Genomic DNA, 22,334 nt, shown 5'->3' on the forward strand with positions numbered 1-22,334 from the left:
ATAGATGGGCATTATAATGAGGTGTGATGCTACTTTCAGTCATGTCATATTTGCTACGTAGTTGAGTCACGCATTCAGAATTAACGGCTAGAGGTTTCAAAACTGAATTTCTGTTAGCAGTTAGCGGTTTCTGAATGCTCTTCGTTGCTCATTTCTTGAATAACGTGGTGACTCTTGTTTGTCTTTTGGCTGTTTTTGATTCTGTTTTGATTTCCAATTCATCTTTTTTGTCATTTTGTTTTTGTTTATTTTTTGCAAGATTGAAAGCCGGCGCCTTGGAAAGAAAATCTGTAATCGCCCACGGGCATTACGGGAAAATACTGCCTGCCAAGGAACCAATCAGAGTTTACGATTTTACCAGAAGTGGCTTGTGCCATACATAGGGTGACCATTCGTCTGGATTTCGTCCGGACAGTCTGGTTTTAGAGCCGTCTGTCCGGACGTCTGTCACGCGTACTCACTTTTTACATTTTGTCCTCATTTCGGACCCTCAGCCGCCACCGTAGCATCAATCGTCACAAATCCCCGCCCATTATTTACACTTGCTATTCTGCGATGACATACAGGCAAAGATAGCCTACAGGGATTTCTCGTATACAAACATTCGCGCTGCGCGCGCAGCTGATGGAGCCTCTGCAGCCTCTGATTGTCTGGAAGCTGCTGTCACTCAGAAGCTGCGCTCACGCGATTGACTGATTTTTACTCCTCTGAGCTGCGCGCGCAGTGCGAATGTTTGTACGGAAAAACCTATGAATGTTGGCACGCATGCTGTTGAACAATACTCATGCCGAAACGAAAGACATTCTTTAAAAATGCTTGGTGCTTAGAGCATCGTTTTGTCGGCAAGAGCCAAAAAGGAGAACATTTCGCCTTCTGCAAGCTCTGTCGCATTGACATTGATGTGGGGAGCAGAGGTAAAGGTGTGATAGACAGACACGCGGACACAGACCGCCACAGAGAGAATGCCTAAATGATGCCTGGATGAGCAAATGAACATTCTAGACTAATGTTTTTGTTGTTCAGTAATGTTTAATGATGTTTTATCCAAATTCCTGTGGATAAAGTTATAGGCCAAATGTAAATGACATGGTTGACTGTCATTTTTCATGTTTTTCTTTTTGATATTTTTTTGGATGAGCATAAATGAACACAACAATGTTTTGTTTTTAGTTTAGTTCCTGTGGATAAGCCAAGGCCAGTATAGTAGGCTAAATGACAGTAGGCCTACATGTTTCTTGATTCATTTTTCGATTTTTCATTTTTTTTTCTTTTTGATGGTCATTTTCAAGTGAATAAATATGTTGGCCTATGGCATGGCAAAGACTGTTTTTTCAGTGTCTATAGATGGACACAACTCTTTACAGTGACTTTACAGTGATGTTTTGTTTCTTGTTGACATGATCTTGACCATCATTTTCCACATTTCTCTTTTTGATAGGTGTTCCAAGTTAATAAATATATATTGACTTCATACGTTTTTTTCATAAGTTTTTCTTAAACCCCCCACCCCCCACCCCCGTAATACGACGGTGTCCTAACTTTAGGGCCTTTGTCCTCACTTTTGGACACAAGTGTCCTAACTTACAGACTCATGTCGGTGGTCACCCTAGCCATACAATAAAACTTAAATGGTATTATTTTGTCTTCAAATGGTAGAAAAAGGCTTCTGCAAATTTAATCCCTGCTCTCCGGATGTATGAATTTGCACTTCTGTGTTGCATAAGTGACATTTGTTTTGTTGTAAATCACACTGAAGGTGCTAAATTGATTTAGTTGGATTGACTCCTAGGTTGAAACATCTCACACGCCCTTACAAAAATCCGTCTGAGGTTGTGTCTTTTGTTGATGTGTGCTTGTCTTGTCAGCTCCTGAAGCCCCACATCAGAGATACAAGCTCTTTATTATACAATGCATTTTTAAAAATACTGACATCAGTCTACACAGCCCAGAAGTGTCTCTGCTCCGACAGATTGCTGACCGTAGCTTTAAGATTCTCCTCCACTCACCAGCTCCTGAGTGTGTGAGCTCAGTGTGTGGTGGTTTCGCTGGGTCGTGATGGGCAGCGGTATTTTTAGCACTTATTTTTCTGCACACAACGAATGATCTCGCCCTGTCTGTAAGATTACAGCTCAATAAAAGTCTTTCTGGGAGCTGGGGCATCAAGAGGCCTGAAATTGATTTTGCTGCATTTAAAACCTGCGGGAAATGACCTTCTAGGAACCTCAGCTAAAGCTAATGTAATACTAAGCACTAATGCTGCTTCACCCATTCCATATCTGAGCTTTTGTAATATGGTGGGAAACTGGGGATGGGGGGACGACTGAGGGGTACTGGTCCTAGATAAGCAAACATCCAGGAATGGGAGTGAATGTTGGCTGGATTTCAGACTCCATCCATCCATTATCTTTAGCTGCTTATCCTGTGCAGGGTCGCAGGCAAGCTGGAGCCTATCCTGGCTGACCATGGGCGAGAGGCAGGGTACACCCTGGACAAGTCGCCAGATCAACGCAGGGCTGACACATAGAGACAAACCACCATTCACACTCACATTCACACCTACGGTCAATTTAGAGCCACCAGTTAACCTAACCTGCATGTCTTTGGACTATGGGGGAAACCGGAGCACCCGGAGGAAACCCATACAGACACAGGGAGAACATGCAAACTCCGCACAGAAAGGCCCTCGCCGGCCACCGGGCTCGAACCCAGAACCTTCTTGCTGTGAGGTGACAGTGCTAACCACTACACCAATGTGCCCGGATTTCAGACTCACCCAAGCTAAATGAGCGATTTGATTAATATTAAATGATTTTGTGTCCAATAATTAGCATAACTACTAGATTACAGTTCGGCTGAAATGTGTGCTTAGTATCAAATAAAAATTTTTTTCACTAATTCTATCCTGCACATCATGTTGGCTGACACGGTAAAAGTGAGCACAAGTCGTATGCAAATTACTGTATGAAGTTGTTTTGTTTTATTTAACTTTGTAACAGAATATTGCTGAAATTTTTTTTTCGCTTACTTGATGTAATTAATTTCCATCTTAAGCAGATCGTTCGCTGAAAGAAAAATAACAGAAAAAAAGACACCATCTGTTTAGCAAGGCATTTTAGAGCACATTCACACTTTTAGTCTGAAAAAACAAACAAACAAAACACAATGTTAAAAAAAGACAAAAATGCCAGTTAAGAGGCATATAGGGCTGAAAATGTCCTTGCAAAACTCTTTCATTCATGGTCAAAATATGATGAAAAAAAGTTAAATAAACCTTTGCAGAGTGCATGTAGAAATCACAAAAACACCCGAATACTGAGAGTCAGAGCAAAGTAAATGATTATATTATAATATAAGGAACTCATTTCAAATCTGTAAAACACATCATGTTTACAGCGTCGGTCCTTTGGCTCAGTTTCAGGTTTAACACACTCAATGAGTCAAAACTTTGGACACACCTTCCAAACTTCATGTCTTAAAGTAAGGATGGATGTCGTTTCTCTTTACTTAGTTGAGTGGCTCTTGATATAATATATACAGATTCCTACAGTTGTGGCTGGAATAGGGCTGTTTACTGTATTTTTATTATTTACTATTTACTGTTTGATCTCAAACGCATTAAGAAGGCAAGAAACTCGTCCACTAATTAATTTTTGACGAGACACTCCTGTTAATTGAAAAGCATTCCAAGTGACTACCTCATGAAGCTGGTTAAGAGAATACCAATAGTGTACAAAGTGTCACCAAGGTAAACGCTGGATACACTGAAGAATCTAAAATCTCATTCTCATCTCATTATCTCTAGCCGCTTTATCCTTCTACAGGGTCGCAGGCAAGCTGGAGCCTATCCCAGCTGACTACGGGCGAAAGGCGGGGTACACCCTGGACAAGTCGCCAGGTCATCACAGGGCTGACACATAGACACAGACAACCATTCACACTCACATTCACACCTACGGTCAATTTAGAGTCACCAGTTAACCTAACCTGCATGTCTTTGGACTGTGGGGGAAACCGGAGCACCCGGAGGAAACCCACGCGGACACGGGGAGAACATGCAAACTCCACACAGAAAGGCCCTCGCCGGCCCCGGGGCTCGAACCCAGGACCTTCTTGCTGTGAGGCAACAGCGCTAACCACTACACCACCGTGCCAGAATCTAAAATATCAAACATTTATGTTCCAGATGTTATTTCATAGTTTTGATGTCTAGAGTATTGTTCTACAATGTAGAAAATAAGCACAATAGAGAAAAACCTATGCATGAATAGTAGGTGTTTCCTAACTTTTGACTCGTCCACTCTTGTTGTTCAGCAGCTTATAGAATAGCACTTGATCCAGCACACTCCATTATTTTGCATTTTATTTAATTTTTTGATTGTTTAATGGAGGCACTACATAAATCAAGGACCAGAACATGTGGTGCTACACTTTGCAGCACTACAGCTCTGTCCTTTGGCATTTCACAAATTAAAATTGGGGCTTATGATGACATTTTCACCTTGACATGTCCCTCAACTAACTTTTTTGTTTGCTTGTTTGTTGCTTTTGTTTTGTTTCATTCTGTGCAGTCTGAAAACGAACAAACCCAAACTAGCAACTTTGTAAAAAAAAAAAAAAAAGCACTCTGCATTTAGTTTCCTAACTGTTGCCATGGTTTCACTAGTAGCTATTAATACACATGACACGAATAGAATCCTGATTTCATTTACATGATGGTTCTGCTCATATATGTGTGACTGGACAATGTTTCTAAATATTGTCAGGACCATAAGTGTTGTCTCTTTGCATACTAACAATTTCTGAATGAACACTGTGTCTAAGAAAAGCAATGTGAATGATTTAAAGGAAACATCACACCTCGGTCATGTTACTCGTCATTGTTTTGTTCTGTTTTGTGGAGTCTTTAACGGTGTCCACCTGTTCCTGTCTCATGTCCTTGTCTTCTGTTCTCTCTCTTTCTTTCTCTCTTACACTTTTATATTATTTCTGTAAAGGTTAGCGCAGTGCCAACAGAGGATGACAGCAAGCTGTCGGTAGGTCCAGTCTACGTCTTTTGTCTGCATGTTTCTGAGTGTGTTTGTTGATTGTGTCTTCTGTATACGTGTGTTTATCTAATGGTTTCTTCACTTGATGCAAAAGCGTGATTCCAATTCAGAAAAATAAATCCTTCTGAAGGGGGAAGCAAAACAACAACAAAAGCAAAAAGGCTTTTGATAACCACAGTGCCTGATGATTATATACAGTACTGTGTAAAAGTCTTTGGCGCATGTAAAGAAATGTTGTAGACCATAAATGGCTTAAAAACTAATGAAATGAAATGTTTCAACATTAAAAAAAATATAAACAGCAGTCAGCCATAATAAATGAAACAAAGTCAGTATTTGGTGTGAGACGACCCTTTGCTTTAAAAAAAAAAATAGTAGTCTGAGGTCCAGTGAGTGCAGTTTGATGCGGAAATGAGCTGTAGGTTTTACTGAGCATCTTACAGAACCAGCCACAGTTCTTCTGCACACTTTGACTGTCACACTCGCTTCTTCATTTTGCACCAAAACCCAGCAGCCTTCATTGTTTTCTTTTTTTCATCTGAAAAGTGCTCTCTTATGGAATATGCTGCACAGATACAAACTTTTTTTTTCTGTAACATTTAATTTTGTGCTGGAAAACGAACGTTTGGACTCTAAAATGTTTTTGTACCGACTCAATAATATAGAGGTCATAAAATATAAATCAAGAACAAAATTTGTACAGAAAAAAATAGGGTGTCTAAGACTTTTGCACAGTACTGTACATTATAGCAGCTATAAACCTATAATCACTCACCAGCCTGTCTTTGTTTCTTACTCTTGAAATTATTACAACAAAACAAAAGAATTTCCCGTCGCTGACACTGGAGACTCCTTCCATAAATGAAAAACTTCCCCATGTTAAGAGTTATACATTGTTCTTTGATTAATAACAGTGTACTGATCAACATACTAATTATTAATAACTACTTATTAACCTTGCTTGCTCGGTCTTTACCGGAAAATATCAGACCAAGGGCTTGACAGTATGGACCGAGTCATAGTCTGTATACTCGATCCATACTGTCAAGACCTCAGTCTGATATTTTCTTGTAAAGACCAAGCAAGCGAGGTTAATAAATAATTATTAATAAGTAGTATGTTGCTCAGTACACTGCTATTAATGTAATAAATAATGTAATAAATAATGAAATGAAATGTTTCAACATTAAAAAAAATATAAACAGCAGTCAGCCATAATAAATGAAACAAAGTCAATATTTGGTGTGAGACGACGCTTTGCTTTAAAAAAAAATAGTAGTCTGAGGTACAGTGAGTGCAGTTTGATGCGGAAATGAGCTGTAGGTTTTACTGAGCATCTTACAGAACCAGCCACAGTTCTTCTGCACACTTTGACTGTCACACTCGCTTCTTCATTTTGCACCAAAACCCAGCAGCCTTCATTAGGTTTTCTTTTTTCATCTGAAAAGTGCTCTCTTATGGAATATGCTGCTCAGATACAAACTGTTTTTTCTGTAACATTTAATTTTGTGCTGGAAAACGAACATTTGGACTCTAAAATGTTTTTGTACCGACTCGATAATGTAGAAGTCATAAAATAGAAATCTATAAGAGTTTGTATGAAAAAATAATAGGGTGCCTAAGACTTGTGCACAGTATTATACGGATTGTGATATTTAAACAGTCGGCAAATTTATGGCAATATTTACAAGGTGAAAGTTACGCATATTTAGAAACTGATTACGCACCTGGCTACATACGTTGGTTTTCTGGGCTGTTCATGTAGATGATGCAAATCACCTGGGTGTTGTTCAGTTTTTTCAGCAGCATCTGAAGCACTCACCTTTAAGCTCCAAAAACTATTAGAGGATTAAAAATGACTTTAAAAACACAATGCATTACGAAGCTGTCATGTCAAGATGAGTCAGCTGTTTTTTTAAGCTAATTAAGATTTCTCATGCAAGCAGACGCAAAAAACAAAACAACAACAAAAAAAACCCCATCCTGACGACATCTGCTCAAAATATCATTAGGATGAGTTTAAAGTTTCTACTGTAGGACTTTAGTGTAGCTTAAGTGAGACTTTTTTTTGCAAAAAGATGGAGGCTTTATTTTTCTTGGAGTTGGAACATTTCATGTGCACTTTGTACGTTATTATGGCCCTTCAAGGATTATGAATAAGCTCTGTCAAACACACACACACACACACACACACACACACACACACCTGCACAAGTCTCTGCAGCTGACTCCTTCAAATAGTGCTGACGTGTTGCCATGGCAGCGAGCCGAATGGTGCCCTTTACTCCCCCCCTGCAATGCCGAGCTGCATTTCCACTACAGCAAGCTATGCTCCCTAGTCCCTAACCCCTACACCCTATGACCTCATTCTAAAATGGTTCATTCACTCTCACATGTTAAGACGTTCAGATGTCTCCTGGATCAGGGTTTCACACACTGCCATAGTTTCATGATCAGTCATTGTAGACAGCAGTTTGATTGACACGTCTCTCATCCAATCATAGGCCAAGCCGCGGCTGCAGAGAGGTGGAAGCTCAGCATCGCTGCACAACAGTCTGATGAGGAACAGCATCTTCCAGCTCATGATCCACACATTAGACCCGCTTAGTGAAGGTAACACACACACACACACACACACACACACACACACACACACACACACACACACACTTAAATCAGGATCTTTTGGTTTAGTTTCTCAAAAAGAAACTTTTGGATCACAAAAAAATAATCACTTCACCAAAAGCAGTCATTAAATGAATATACTCTCAACATTAATACATTATAATACAGGACCAGTTAAAAGCTTGGACACACCTTCTATCTAATCCAATGCTTTTCTTTATTTTTATTAGTTAAAAGTCACTTCATGTCTTAAAGTAATGATGGATGTCGTTTCTCTTTACTTGAGTGGTTCTTGATGTAAGATGTATGGATTGCTGCAGTTGTGGATGGAGTAGAACTGTTTTATTATTTGTGTTTTTATTATTTACTATTTACTGTTTGATCTCAAACGCATTAAGAAGGCAAGAAACTCGTCCACTAATTAACTTTTAACGAGACACACCTGTTAATTGAAAAGCATTCCAGGTGACTACCTCATGAGGCTGGTAAAGAGAATACCAATAGTGTACAAAGCGTCACCAAGGTAAACGCTGGATACACTAAAGAATCTAAAATATCAAACATATTATTGTTTTAACATTTTTTTGTTCACCACATAATTCCATATGTGTTCCAGATGTTATTTCATACTTTTGATGTATTTTGTTTTGTTCTACAATGTAGAAAATACAGAAAAACCTCTGAATGAGTAGTAGGGGTGTACAAACTTTTGACAGGCACTGTGTGTGTGTATATATATATATATATAAAGTGGTGCTTGAAAGTTTGTGAACCCTTTAGAATTTTCTATATTTCTGCATAAATATCACCTAAAACAATATCAGATTTTCACACAAGTCCTAAAAGTAGATAAAGAGAACCCAGTTAAACAAATGAGACAAAAATATTATACTTGGTAATTTATTTATTGAGGACAATGATCCAATATTACATATCTGTGAGTGGTAAAAGTATGTGAACCTTTGCTTTCAGTATCTGGTGTGACCCCCTTGTGCAGCAATAACTGCAACTAAACGTTTCCAGTAACTGTTGATCAGTCCTGCACACCGGCTTGGAGGAATTTTAGCCCATTCCTCCATACAGAACAGCTTCAACTCTGGGATGTTGGTGGGTTTCCTCACATGAACTGCTCGCTTCAGGTCCTTCCACAACATTTCGATTGGAATAAGGTCAGGACTTTGACTTGGCCATTCCAAAACATTCACTTTATTCTTCTTTAACCATTCTTTGGTAGAACGACTTGTGTGCTTAGGGTCATTGTCTTGCTGCATGACCCACCTTCTCTTGAGATTCAGTTCATGGACAGATGTCCTGACATTTTCCTTTAGAATTCGCTGGTATAATTCAGAATTCATTGTTCCATTAATGATGGCAAGCCGTCCTGGCCCAGATGCAGCAAAACAGGCCCAAACCATGATACTACCACCACCATATTTCACGGATGGGATAAGGTTCTTATGCTGGAATGCAGTGTTTTCCTTTCTCCAAACATAATGCTTCTCATTTAAACCAGAAAGTTCTATTTTGGTCTCATCAATCCACAAAACATTTTTCCAATAGCTTTCTGGTTTGTCTACGTGATCTTCAGCAAACTGCAGATTGTTGTTCAGTGTTCTCCTGATGGTGGACTCATGAACATTAACATTAGCCAATGTGAGAGAGGCCTTCAGTTGCTTAGAAGTTACCCTGTGGTCCTTTGTGACCTCGCCGACTATTACACGCCTTGCTCTTGGAGTGATCTTTGTTGGTCGACCACTCCTGGGGAGGGTAACAATGGTCTTGAATTTCCTCCATTTGTACACAATCTGTCTGACTGTGGATTGGTGGAGTCCAAACTCTTTAGAGATGGTTTTGTAACCTTTTCCAGCCTGATGAGCATCAACAACGCTTTTTCTGAGGTCCTCAGAAATCTCCTTTGTTCGTGCCATGATACACTTCCACAAACATGTGTTGTGAAGATCAGACTTTGATAGATCCCTGTTCTTTAAATAAAACAGGGTGCCCACTCACACCTGATTGTCATCCCATTGATTGAAAACACCTGACTCTAATTTCACCTTCAAATTAACTGCTAATCCTAGAGATTCACATACTTTTGCCACTCACAGATGCGTAATATTGGATAATTTTCCTCAATAAATAAATGACCAAGTATAATTTTTGTCTCATTTGTTTAACTGGGTTCTCTTTATCTACTTTTAGGACTTGTGTGAAAATCTGATGATGTTTTAGGTCATATTTATGCAGAAATATAAATAATTCTAAAGGGTTCACAAACTTTCAAGCACCACTGTGTGTGTATGTGATATATATATATATATATATATATATATATATATATATATATATACACCTGCATAAAGACAAATTAATAACTTGTATAATATGTACAATCTTAATTGATTTGTTGATAAAGCTCAAAAATATGGAATAAAAGTATTTGATGGTAAGAATGCATTTTTTAACTTTTCAATAATTATTATTATTATAGTATTTTTCACAAATTCCTACTGTCATTTCGCCAGTTTGTTTACATTCTAAGGGGAAATTATTTTGTCATACGTTTTGTATAAAGTTTTTATTGATCGAATTTGCAAAAAAATGCTCTGTTTCTCAAAATCCAGTGAATGTGGATCAAATAAAACAGTTATTCTACTCAATCTCGTCATACTTGGCTTATAGCTATCAGCTCATGTACGACTCGATGTCATGGAATAATTGTGAAATATGTATGTTTCTAACAATGTCCTTAACAGCCTTCGGAGAATGTTAAAAAAAAAAAAGATTAATTAACACAGTAGTTTATTCATTCTGAAGTTTATAGCTTGTTAATGATGTTAGTTCAGGAAACACTTTATTGTAAAGTAACACTTTATTTAATTATTGCTATGCATTACTTGAATCATGAATAATAGACAAATTTATTCATACAGTACATCTATAAATTTCATGAATAAAGAGCATTGTTTGAGTGAGTCAGAGTGTAGAAGAGCTGACTGTGTAGAAAGAAAAGTGTGTGTGTGTGTGTGTGTGTGTGTGTGTGTGTGTGTGTGTGTGTGTGTGTGTGTGACTCGTGCTATCTATTTATTGTTTAATTTGTCACATGAAAAAGAGATTTATTATTTATCTGAATTCATTTTTAGTTTATTTTTGAAAATCATGGACACATTGTTCTATAGTACATTTCTTTAAGAGAAGGTTTGGCATCTGAAAGTTTATATATGTGTGCCATGTAAATTGGTTAGGATTTATTTAACAGTCGCTGAAGTTGAGGTTATTATTCACCGATATTCACTTAGCCTGAGGCGGATAATTGTTTTAATATAAATACACAGATGATTATTTAAAAAATTTTTTAAAAAACATATTAAAAAATAATTTATTTCAAACTTCAAAAGCGGCATGCAAATGTAATAACGGTGAGGCACAGATTTGTGTCACTTATCTTTGTTGAGTCTCATAAAATACTTTGTTTTGAAATAGATAAAATAAAATCACAATTCCACCTTCCCTTTGAATAGTTTTAAACCAAACTTCGTAGCATCTTTAGTGCTATTAGGAACAGCATTTTCTTTCATCATTTGTAATTCTTCCTCACTTACGGTGACAAAGCAATTGGCCGCCATTTTGTTGAGTCGCTCAAGCTGATTATCAAGAAATAATCCGAATTTCTCAACCAATCAGAGTGCATGATTTTCTAGAATCAACTCCATATTTATACTAAACACTATTATTGCCAACAGGGCCGCTGACAGCTTTGGCTGGGCCCGGGACAAAATGCTCTGAATGGGCCCCCCTAACACCCCCCCCCCCCCCCCCCCCCCCCCGGGCCAACCCACACACACACCCACCTCTCTTATCCCAGTCTCTACTCACTCCAACCCTTAAATGACAGGTATTCAAAAAGGTATTCCTAAACTCGTGGATAGTCTACTATAATCACACGATTGGGGTGCTCTTGAAGGAGCAGCGATGGACGGGGGATTTCGGGCAGGGCTGGGGGCGAATATAGTATACTGTGCGTGCGTACTGTCCAGTGTGAAAAGCAGAGAAGAACACACCGCTCGAGAAACCGGCGGGATATGATTGCAGGCTAATGTGAATATTCTTAGCTTCAATCAGACATATGAAACACAATGTTATTAAGCCGTTGTGGTTATGAAATGATTCAATGCCCTGTGCGTTTGATATGGTGTTCAGTGTGACTTGCTCTCCCCTCGTTTGTAACATGAATTGCGTGCCGCGCGTGCCTTGGTTGGGGTTACTGTACGGGGCTGGAAAAAGTTGGCTGTGTCTTACCTGGCTCAGCTGCCCCACTGCCTTTGCTAGTACCTGCTGCATCATCCGAATCTTTTTTAAAATATTTATGCAGTGAGCCCCTGAGTCTCTTGGTTTCTTCCTCTCTTTTTCTCTTTTCTTTTCTGTGCTCCTGACTTGTGCATGTTGGCAAATGGCACGCACGCTGATTGTCGAAGCGCTATGATCGAACGATGTCGTTTTTTTCCCCTTAATCAAAGAGTCAGACCAAACCATTTTTGCATTAGGGGTGGTAGGGGGTTCTTGACGCCTTTTTCAAAGACAATAAAGGCAAAAGATCTAGAAATCATTTATTGAATGCAAATATAGCACATTTCTCCCCCAAATCAACACATTTTGAAATGAAATAAAATAATTTAATCGCAACTTCATGAGAGCCCAGTTCTGGGCCCTCCCCATTCCTGGGCCCAGGACAACATACCCGTTTGTCCCCCCCTGTCGGCGGGCCTGATTGCCAAAATAATGTGATGCAATTCTCTATGATGTTAATAATAATAATAATAATAATAATAATAATAATAGGTATCATTATGGCTGCACTCACTACAGCTATAGTTCTGTGCAAAAGTCTTTGCCAAGAAATGCTGTAGAGCAAAAACAGCTTCAAAAAATGATGAAATTAAATGTTTCAACATTTCAAAAACACAATAGAGAGCAGTAAACTGGAATAAATGAAACAAAGTCGATATTTGGTGCGAGACGACCCTTTGCTTTAAAAAAAAATAGTAGTCTGAGTCCAGCAGCCTTATGTTTTCGTTTTCCATCTGAAAAGTGCTCTCTTATGGAATATGCTGCTCAGATACAAACTTTTTTTCTGTTAGTGGTCTGTTATGTACAGTCATGTGCTGCTTTCGCTGAAAAACTAATGTTTGGAAATCAAAAATTTTTTTTGACTGACTCAAATCACTTTGATACAAAGAAAGTTTGTAACAAAAAAAAATAGGGTGCCTAAGAATTTTGGACAGTATATATATAAAACGATGATATACAGTACTGTGTGAAAGTCTTAGACATCCTATTTTTTTCATACAAACTTTGTTCTCAATTTCTATTTTATGACTTCTACATTATCGAGTCAGTACAAAAACATTTTAGAGTCCAAACGTTCGTTTTCCAGCACAAAATTAAATGTTACAGAAAAAAAGTTTGTATCTGAGCAGCATATTCCATAAGAGAGCACTTTTCAGATGAAAAAAGAAAACATAATGAAGGCTGCTGGGTCTCGTCTCGTCTTCTTCCGCTTTATCCGGGACCGGATTGTGGAGGCAGCAGTCTAAGCAGGGAAGCCCAAACTTCCCTTTCCCCAGACACCTCGGCCAGCTCCTCGGGAAGAACACCGAGGCGTTCCCAGGCCAGCCGAGAGACATAATCCCTCCAGCGTGTCCTGGTCTTCCCCGGGGCCTCCTCCCGGGGGGACATGCCTGGAACACCTCCCCAGGGAGGCGTCCAGGAGGCATCCAAAAAAGATGCCCGAGCCACCTCAGCTGATTCCTTTCGATGTGGAGGAGAAGCGACTCTACTCCGAGCTCCTCCCGAGTGACTGTGCTTCTCACCCTATCTCTAAGGGAGCGCCCAGCCACCCTGCGAAGGAAACTCATTTCGGCCACTTGTATCCGCGATCTTGTTCTTTCAGTCATTACCCAAAGCTCATGACCATAGGTGAGAGTCAGAACGTAGATCGACCAGTAAATTGAGAGCTTCACCTTTTGGCTCAGCTCCTTCTTCACCACGACGGACCGGTAAAGCGACCGCATCACTGTGGAGGCTGCACCGATCTGCCTGTCGATCTCGCGCTCCATCCTTCCCTCACTCGTGAACAAGATCCCGAGATACTTAAACTCCTCCACTTGAGGCAGGACTGCTTCACCAACCTGGAGAGGACAAGCCACCCTTTTCCAGTCGAGAACCATGGCCTCGGACTTGGAGGTGCTGATTCTCATCCCAGCCGCTTCACACTTGACTGCAAACCACCCCAGTGCATGCTGAAGGTCCTGGTTTGAAGAAGCCAACAGGACAACATCATCCGCAAAAAGCAGAGATGAAATCCTGTGGTTCCCAAACAGGATTCCTTCCGGCCCCTGGCTGCGCCTAGAAATTCTGTCCATAAAAATTATGAACAGAACCGGTGACAAAGGGCAGCCCTGCCGGAGTCCAACATGCACTGGGAACAGGTCTGACTTACTGCTGGCAATGCGAACCAGACTCCTGCTCCGTTCGTACAGGGACCGGACAGCCCTTAGCAAAGAGCCCCGAACCCTATACTCCCGAAGCACCCCCCACAGAATACCACGGGGGACACGGTCGAATGCCTTCTTCAGATCCACAAAGCACATGTGGACTGGTTGGGCAAACTCCCATGAACCCTCGAGCACCCTATGAAGGGTATAGAGCTGGTCCAGTGTTCCGCGACCAGGACGAAAACCGCATTGTTCCTCCTGGATCCGAGGTTCGACTATTGGTCGAATTCTCCTCTCCAGTACCCTGGAGTAAACCTTCCCTGGGAGGCTGAGAAGTGTGATTCCCCTATAATTGGAGCACACTCTCCGGTCCAGGCTGCTGGGTTTTGGTGCAAAATGAAGAAGCGAGTGTGACAGTCAAAGTGTCCAGAAGAACTGTGGCTGGTTCTGTAAGATGCTCAGTAAAACCTACAGCTCATTTCCGCATCAAACTGCACTCACTGTACCTCAGACTACTATTTTTTTTTAAGCAAAGGGTCGTCTCACACCAAATACTGACTTTGTTTAATTTATTATAGCTGACTGCTGTTTATAGTATTTTTTTAATGTTGAAACATTTAATTTAATTCTTTTTAAGCTATTTTTAGTCAACAGCGTTTCTTTACATGGGCCTAAGACTTTTGCACAGCACTGTCGATCATATTGACATTCCAAAAAATCACAAAAGGCCAAAAACAACTTGGGAGTGGTACAATGCTAAAGTGTTCACTGAGATCAAGAGTCTGCTGCAAAGCTCATGATGCCACAGAGATCCATGGCCAGGAGTCCAAAAAAAAAAAGAAAAAAGAATGGCCATCCTGTCTTGGTGGGAGGGGCATTTCCTTTGTCCCCTGTCAATCACAGCAACACTAGCCAATCACTGGTTTTTGTGCGCTCATGTATGTGGAAGAGGGTACATACGCTTTTCGCTGGGGTGTGTGAAGATGCCCTGTGATGTCACACAAGACGCAGTTTGAAAATACACTTGTGTGTCGTTTTCTTGGAGGAAGAGGGCAGGATTTGGCAGGTTATCAAATAAAAAGGCTCAGGTTTGGAAATATGATTATAACAAACAGTAAATTATGTCGCAGCATGCTTTCTGAAATAATGCGTGGATTGTGATATTTTAATATTTTTCAACACTTTTAACAAGTAATTCAAATTCAAGGTCCACTTTGAAGCAGGATATTTAATGTCAAAGATTTTAAAAGTACTGTTTTAAATCTTTAACCCTTTGATGCAAAACATATGCACACCCCTTCTAATGCACAACATGGGTCAAAAATGACCCACATTCATTTTCCAGGTTATTTCATGCTGACTGAGTTTTTCTTTGCTCTATCTTTTGAAATCAATTTATTTTATGATTGAATATTCCAAGTATTCTTTAAATATCTTGTTTTTAATTACCACAAATCATTAATTTAATTTTTTCTTTCCTACTTTATGAACAAAAATACTTTTTATATTACTACACATGGGTCATCCAAGTATGATTTAAAATTAAATGTCTTAATATTATAATAATAATAATTTGTTTCAAGTAATTACTTTAGCAGTGAATGGGGCCAGTTATTTATTTATTAACTATGTAGTTAGCTAAGCCAACTACAGTAAAATTAGCTAACTAAAGTAGAATATGTCAACAGCTCGGTAGCTAATAGTAATTACTTGTAACTTTCTGACAAGTAATCTACTCACTCTCAAGGTAACCTAAACATAATCAATTTTTTTCTAAGGTAATGTTAGAACAATTGAAAAACATTACTTCCATGTATTAGATGGGCAAAGGGCGCTGTGCTGTGCTGTGAAATGTCTGACACAAGCACAATTCACAGTTCCCACCAAACGCTGTAGTAAATGCATGCGGGTCGTTTCTGACCCATGTGTGTAAACTTGATGTAGAATTACAAAAGCTGTGCTTGTTCATAACTTAAGAAAGGAAAAATAAAAATGATGATTTGTGCTAAACAAAAACAAGACATTTACTGCATATTTGGAAAAGTAAATGACAAATGAATTTATTTCAAAAGTATATCATAGAAACACTCAGCCATACATGAAATAACCTGGAAAATGAATGCAGGTCGTTTTTGACCCATGTTGTGCATTAGAAGGGTAGTGATATAAAAAGGGTTTTTATTCAAAAAGTAAGAAAGGAAAAATTAAAATAAGGATGTATGATGATCAAAAACAAGTTAATTGAGGAATACCTTGAATACTGAATGATGGAATTAATTTATTGCAAAGATATAGAAGATAAAAACTCAGCCGGGTCACTTTTGACCCATGTTTTGCATCAAAGGGTTAAATTATTAATGTTTAGATTTCATTATTTATTTCTGTGGCATTAAACTCAGTTTTTAAAACTTAGCCCTCCTGTTTTGTTATACTTTGTAAGTGAACCTGTATACCATGATCCATGTTGTGTATCGTAAAAATCTCCTCTTATATCATGATACGATATTTTGGTCATATCACCCATCCCTACACCAACAGCTTCACTTTAATCAACGTTATGATTGAATTGACGCTGCATTTACAGGTGTACACGAATGCATACTGGGTTGATCCTGATCCATTCAGACACATTTAATTCTCGAAGAACACAGAGCCATGTCATGTTAACCATGTCGCTTTAACCAGCAAGTTAAACTTCAGAGGAACCGGAATGATGAGGACATCCACAGTGTCCTGGGACCTTCAGTGAAAACATGAAATCCGCTGCAGGCTGTTTTTCCACTTGAAAAGCTTTCCTTGGTTGAAAACTGACCTCTCAGCCGGCTGGCGTGTTTTGATCAGGAGTTTCATCCTGTTGATCTGAAGGAAGTCGTTCTGAAAGCAGGGCTAACGGACTTGTCATCATATTTAAGGCAATAAAATAACTTGAGTTACTCGTACACTGTTAATACTTATTTTGATCTTTTCGGGGGGTTTTGTTAATGCTGCGCTTCTGAGCTTCTACTTTTATTTCAACACTTTCTTCTCTCTGTCTTCCTTTCTGTCCTTCTGTTTCCTCAGAATTCGCTGACTCTGGTGAGTGAGTTATTCTCTAAAGCTTGTCATCATAACCTCCCTGTCCTTCTCCCTCCGTCCCAGTATAATTTGTCACACTGACACACTTTGTGCTTCCTCACTGACTGATAATCATCAAGAACGTTTTTGCTGCTCATTTCATTTCTTTTGTTTTGTTTCTCTTCGCTGCCATTCGTCCATGTGGGTTTTGCTTGTCTCTGTGTGTGTGTGTGTGTGTGTGTGTGTGTGTGTGTGTGTGTGTGTGTTTATGTGGTAACCCTTATTGGACATTTTTCCCCTCTGATCATGTCGTGACCCTTCACTCCAGCTGTTCACTCCGAGCATGCACTTCAACTCTTCAGTATGCAGCTCAGATCAGATTAAATCAGATTTGCTTAATAATTTACGAAGGGCAAATAAAGCTACTCAGCAGGAAGTGGCATGAGATCACCAACTCTGGCTGTGTGAATGAAGTGAGAAAGGTTCATCAGCAGAGACGTTCGTTCTGATTTCTCACTGATTAAATGAGTGTTCCAGGGCTGGGCAGTCTGGTTTCAAATCATTTGCATATTTTATTCTTTTTTGATATATTCCTGAAAAAAGTCGAACCGTATGCACAGTATTGACGTCCTTAATTTTGGTGGATGATGTCTTTTTATTGCTCAGCTTCACAATATAAAATAAAAGTACAATTAAATAAAAAAGTGTTAAAAATTAAGATAAATAAATAATTTTATTCGACTTATGATGCAAGGCAGGCGGCACAGTGGTGTAGTGGTTAGCACGGTCACCTCACAGCAAGGTTCTGGGTTCGAGCCCAGTGGCTGGCGAGGGCCTTTCTGTGCAGAGTTTGCATGTTCTCCCCGTGTCTGCGTGGGTTTCCTCTGGGTGCTCCGGTTTCCCCCACAGTCCAAAGACATGCAGGTTAGGTTAACTGGTGACTCTAAATTGACTGTAGGTGTGAATGTGAGTGTGAATGGTTGTTTGTCTCTGTGTGTCAGCCCTGCGATGATCTGGTGACTTGTCCAGGGTGTACCCCGCTTTTCGCCCGTAGTCAGCTGGGATAGGCTCCAGCTTGCCTGCGACCCTGTACAGGATAAGCGGCTACAGATAATGGATGGGTGGATGGATGATGCAAGGCAATCACACTGAACATTTTATTATTTTATTTATTTATGCATTTATTTATTTATGTATTTATTTATTCAGTCTTCTGTCCAGAAGAAATGGAAAGGCCATTATATGTATTTATATCTTGAATAAACAAGATGGAGAGCCCAGATAAAAGAGCATGTTTGACTATCAGCTCAGGAACATTTGGTTTTATCACATAATAAATTGAGCTGAATGTTTAATGCTAAAAAGATAATCATTAATCACAATCACTGTAGTCAGTATACCACAGTATCAGAAATAGGGCATAATAGGAATCCATTTCTGTTCCCCACGGTACAATCTACACTAATGTATCCTCGAGGGCTCATTATTGGTCCTTACATTAAATATGCATACCTTTTTAGGGACAAAAAGGTACATATATTTTCCCAAGCAGCACCGGAAGAGTCCAAATATGTACCTTAGTGGGTATTGTCCCAGTGACAAGCTGTTGTACTTTAAAGGTACAATAATGTGCTTTATTTTTTTGAGAGTGCACTTAAATATCCCTTGGAACAAATAAACTATCCATCCATCCATCCATCCATCCATCCAGGCCCTGCGATGATAGATGTTTGAGACAGGACAATTTTCAAAATAATTTCTTTTGTTGCCTTTCCTTATTTTAAACCAACAGAAAACAACCTACTTTTACATTTTTTTTTCCATTTATTTTAGGCCTTTTTTCAATTCAAATGTGTAACTCTTTGAATTACACTAATGCCGCTTTTCCACTACAAACGCGGCTGAGCCGTGCCGTGCCGAGTCGAGCTGAGTCGGGCTGAGCGGGGCTGTTGGAGTTGCATTTCGACTACAACCGCGCTGAACCGTGCTGGCTGGAAGTGGGTGGACACATTGGGTGGAGTTAGCGAAAGTGGGTGGACGTCATGTGATGTCGTTAAGCAGCGCAAACAGTGACATCAGTGACAGTGGCGGAACAAGTCAGAGCCGGGCCGGGGGCGGGGCAAATGACCGGACCCTTTATTAAAGCTTATCATAACATCATTTTAGGCTACAAAATGTCCGCAACTGCGGTGTTTACCAATTTCAACACTACCGGGTGCAACTATGTTATTTAGTACATCAAGTCCTTCAAACGAACATGTAACTCAGAAACAAAAAACATTAGGATACTGTACATGGCTCATAATAAAACATCAATAGCCTATACTGCGCACATTATTTGAAGGGCATACGAATGAGCGCTCAGAGTGGTGACAGGAAGAGTCAGAAATAAAAGGAGGGCGGTGCAAACCTCACTGAATGCACTGTGTTTACCAATTTCAACACTACGGGGTGCAACTGTTATTTTGTACATTAAGTCCTTCAAACGAACATGTAACTCAGAAACAAAAAAACATTAGGCGACATACTGTACATGGCTCATAATAAAACATCAATAGCCTATACTGCACACATTATTTGAAGGGCATACGAATGAGCGCTCAGAGGTTGCAACGCTGACAGGAAGAGTCAGAAATAAAAGGAGGGCGGTGTAAACCTCACTGAATGCACTGTGTTTACCAATTTCAACACTCCGGGGTGCAACTATGTTATTTTGTACATTAAGTCCTTCAAACGAACATGTAACTCAGAAACAAAAAAACATTCGGCGACATACTGTACATGGCTCATAATAAAACATCAATAGCCTACTGCGCGCATTATTTGAAGGGCATACGACGAGCCTTGCGCTCCGCGAACTCGTCCACGATGCTCTGTATGTCACTGATTCAGTGATCTTTTCAGCGGTAGTCTCACGACCCGGAGAGTAAACAATAAACATGGAGGACATGGAGTCGTTAGTGTTGCTGGTCTTGGTGCTGTGCTGTGGCTTGTTGTCACCGACAACGCGGACAGATACTGGCAAGAGCGTATAGATGAGGCGAGGCGCATAAGGCTTCAGAAATTCTCGTAATTCGTAATTATTCTTCTTCCGGGTTTGCGGTGTTTACAGATCCCAGCGCGCTCGCGGGGCGTGTGTGGGCATGTGAGGACACGCCTCCTCACCAATCAGTGCACAGGGGAGTGTCTGCTCACGCCCCCAGCCTCAGTCAGCACGGTTTGGCTCGCTTCAGCCCTACCCCAAAACGGTGTGAGTTTTAGGGGCTAAGCAGGGCTGAAACGAGCTGAGTCGTGCTGGTTTTTGGTAGTCGAAACGCGAGCCGTGTCGGGCTGAAGTGAGCTGAAGCGAGCTGAAGTGAGCTGAAAAAGGGTAGTGGAAAAGGGCCATAAGGCCACTCCCTATTCTCATTAATGATGTAGATCTTTTAAATGCTAAATATAAACACAAATATCACTCAGTGAAAATGTGAATTTAATTGCATTTAATCGAAACCTTGAAAAAAACCTTAAATTTAGTCGTGTATTTCAGTTACCTTTAAGACCAGCCCTTAAATTTAGTAGTAAATTTAAGTTACCTTTACTGAACTTTTTAAATTCATTAAATATACTTGTAACTTTAAGACCCTTTATTGATATTCTTAAAGCTAGTAGTGACTCTTTTTAAGTACATTTAAATGTTAAATTTAGTAACTTTAAGTGACCTCTTAAACATTCTTTTTAACAGCATTGGCATTCTTTTTAACAGCATATAAACATTTATAATGTTGCCACAGGACAAGACATGAGCAATTTCCTTCAGCTCATTGATTCTGTCATGGCTTGTCGTGACCACCAACTGCTTTAGCTTATCTTGTGCCATCTTTCTTGCACATCCAAATGTAGGAAAAGGTGCTCATTCCTTTTTTTTCTTCAAATGTCCAAAAAAAAAAAAAAAATTGGGGATGCTGTATTATTCTGTTCAAGCTTTATCTGTTGGAACCCTGTCATTTTTGTTCAAATTTTTCCTCTCCTTTGTTAAAACAATATGTAAAGCAAAAACTGTAAGTATAGAAGCACCAAATCTGGTGGAAAATTGCACAATGCCCCCCCACTTACCCAGGCACATTCGGGCATTGCAATTTTCCTAATGGTGGCGCTATAGTGCAACATTTTACCTTTTGGTCCACATCTCCTGAACCATATAACGTACTCACAAAGTTCTTGTTTTTCTTGATTAATTGGATAGGTCAAAACACAAGAACCTCAAAATCCTGTAAGCTCCACCTACTACATCTCAATCTACTTGGTATAATATGTGGAAGCTGAAAGTCCTTGGATTTTGGATTAATCATCACAAAATTGGAGTCAAAATAGTGGTAAACTCAATAAACTGACATTTTTTTTAACAACATGGCTGTCGTATGCCAATCATGGTTTCTTGGGCAGAGTCTGGGTAATTGAAAAATCTCTAATTGGTGAGGGGTTTGTTGGGTGCTTATCAAACTTGAAAGACACCTTCATGAGGGGATTCTGAGCAGGTTTATTTCTCCGGTGTTCATCATTTTGTTAAAACCCCCACCTTGTTTTTTTTTTTTGTGTGTGTGTGTGTGTGTGTGTGTGTTTATTGCATGTTTTTGCCAGATGGATTATAATTTTTGCTTGGAGTTTACAATTGTATTAAAGCAACACCCCAAGTATGAGTGAAGGGGATTTTGTGTGGTAAGTGCAGCCTTATTTGCCTTCATGCATTCTTTATGTTGCACTTTGTGCTGCCTTTTCACATGGCTAAATAATAGCCACTATGCAGCACTGACTCAACCCTAAAGCACACTTTGCATTGAGTCTGTATACACCCAGTAACAATATGTGGTTCAGTGATAAGGACTCTGAAATATTGGTTGGAAGGTTTTGACTTCCAATCCCAGGACTGCCAAACTGCCACAATTGGGTCCTTGAGGAAGACTGTTAACCCTCATCTGCTTCAGTTTCCCTCAGGATCAATGGATCGATCAATCGATCTGTCACAGTCAGTCAGTCACATCTGCACTTGCTCAAGACTCAAAATCCCAGCAGCCTTCAAATCCAGAATAGCCAGTGAGCCAATCCCAGCAGCCTTCAAATCCAGAATAGCCAGTGA

At 39.8% G+C, this 22,334-nt stretch overlaps 1 protein-coding gene across 1 annotated transcript in view; it reads left to right on the top strand.

Annotated features, from left to right (window-relative positions):
- LOC132883466 (sodium/potassium/calcium exchanger 2-like) overlaps positions 1–22,334 on the top strand; it is a 111,321-nt gene that overhangs the window by 44,846 nt on the left and 44,141 nt on the right. The window contains exons 2-3 of the mRNA XM_060917137.1: positions 4,995–5,033; positions 7,550–7,658. Of these exons, the coding sequence (XP_060773120.1) occupies positions 4,995–5,033; positions 7,550–7,658 (148 nt within the window). The remainder of the gene's footprint in view (positions 1–4,994; positions 5,034–7,549; positions 7,659–22,334) is intronic.

This window comes from Neoarius graeffei, chromosome 3 (assembly GCF_027579695.1).
Source record: "Neoarius graeffei isolate fNeoGra1 chromosome 3, fNeoGra1.pri, whole genome shotgun sequence".
Lineage (NCBI taxonomy): Eukaryota > Metazoa > Chordata > Actinopteri > Siluriformes > Ariidae > Neoarius > Neoarius graeffei.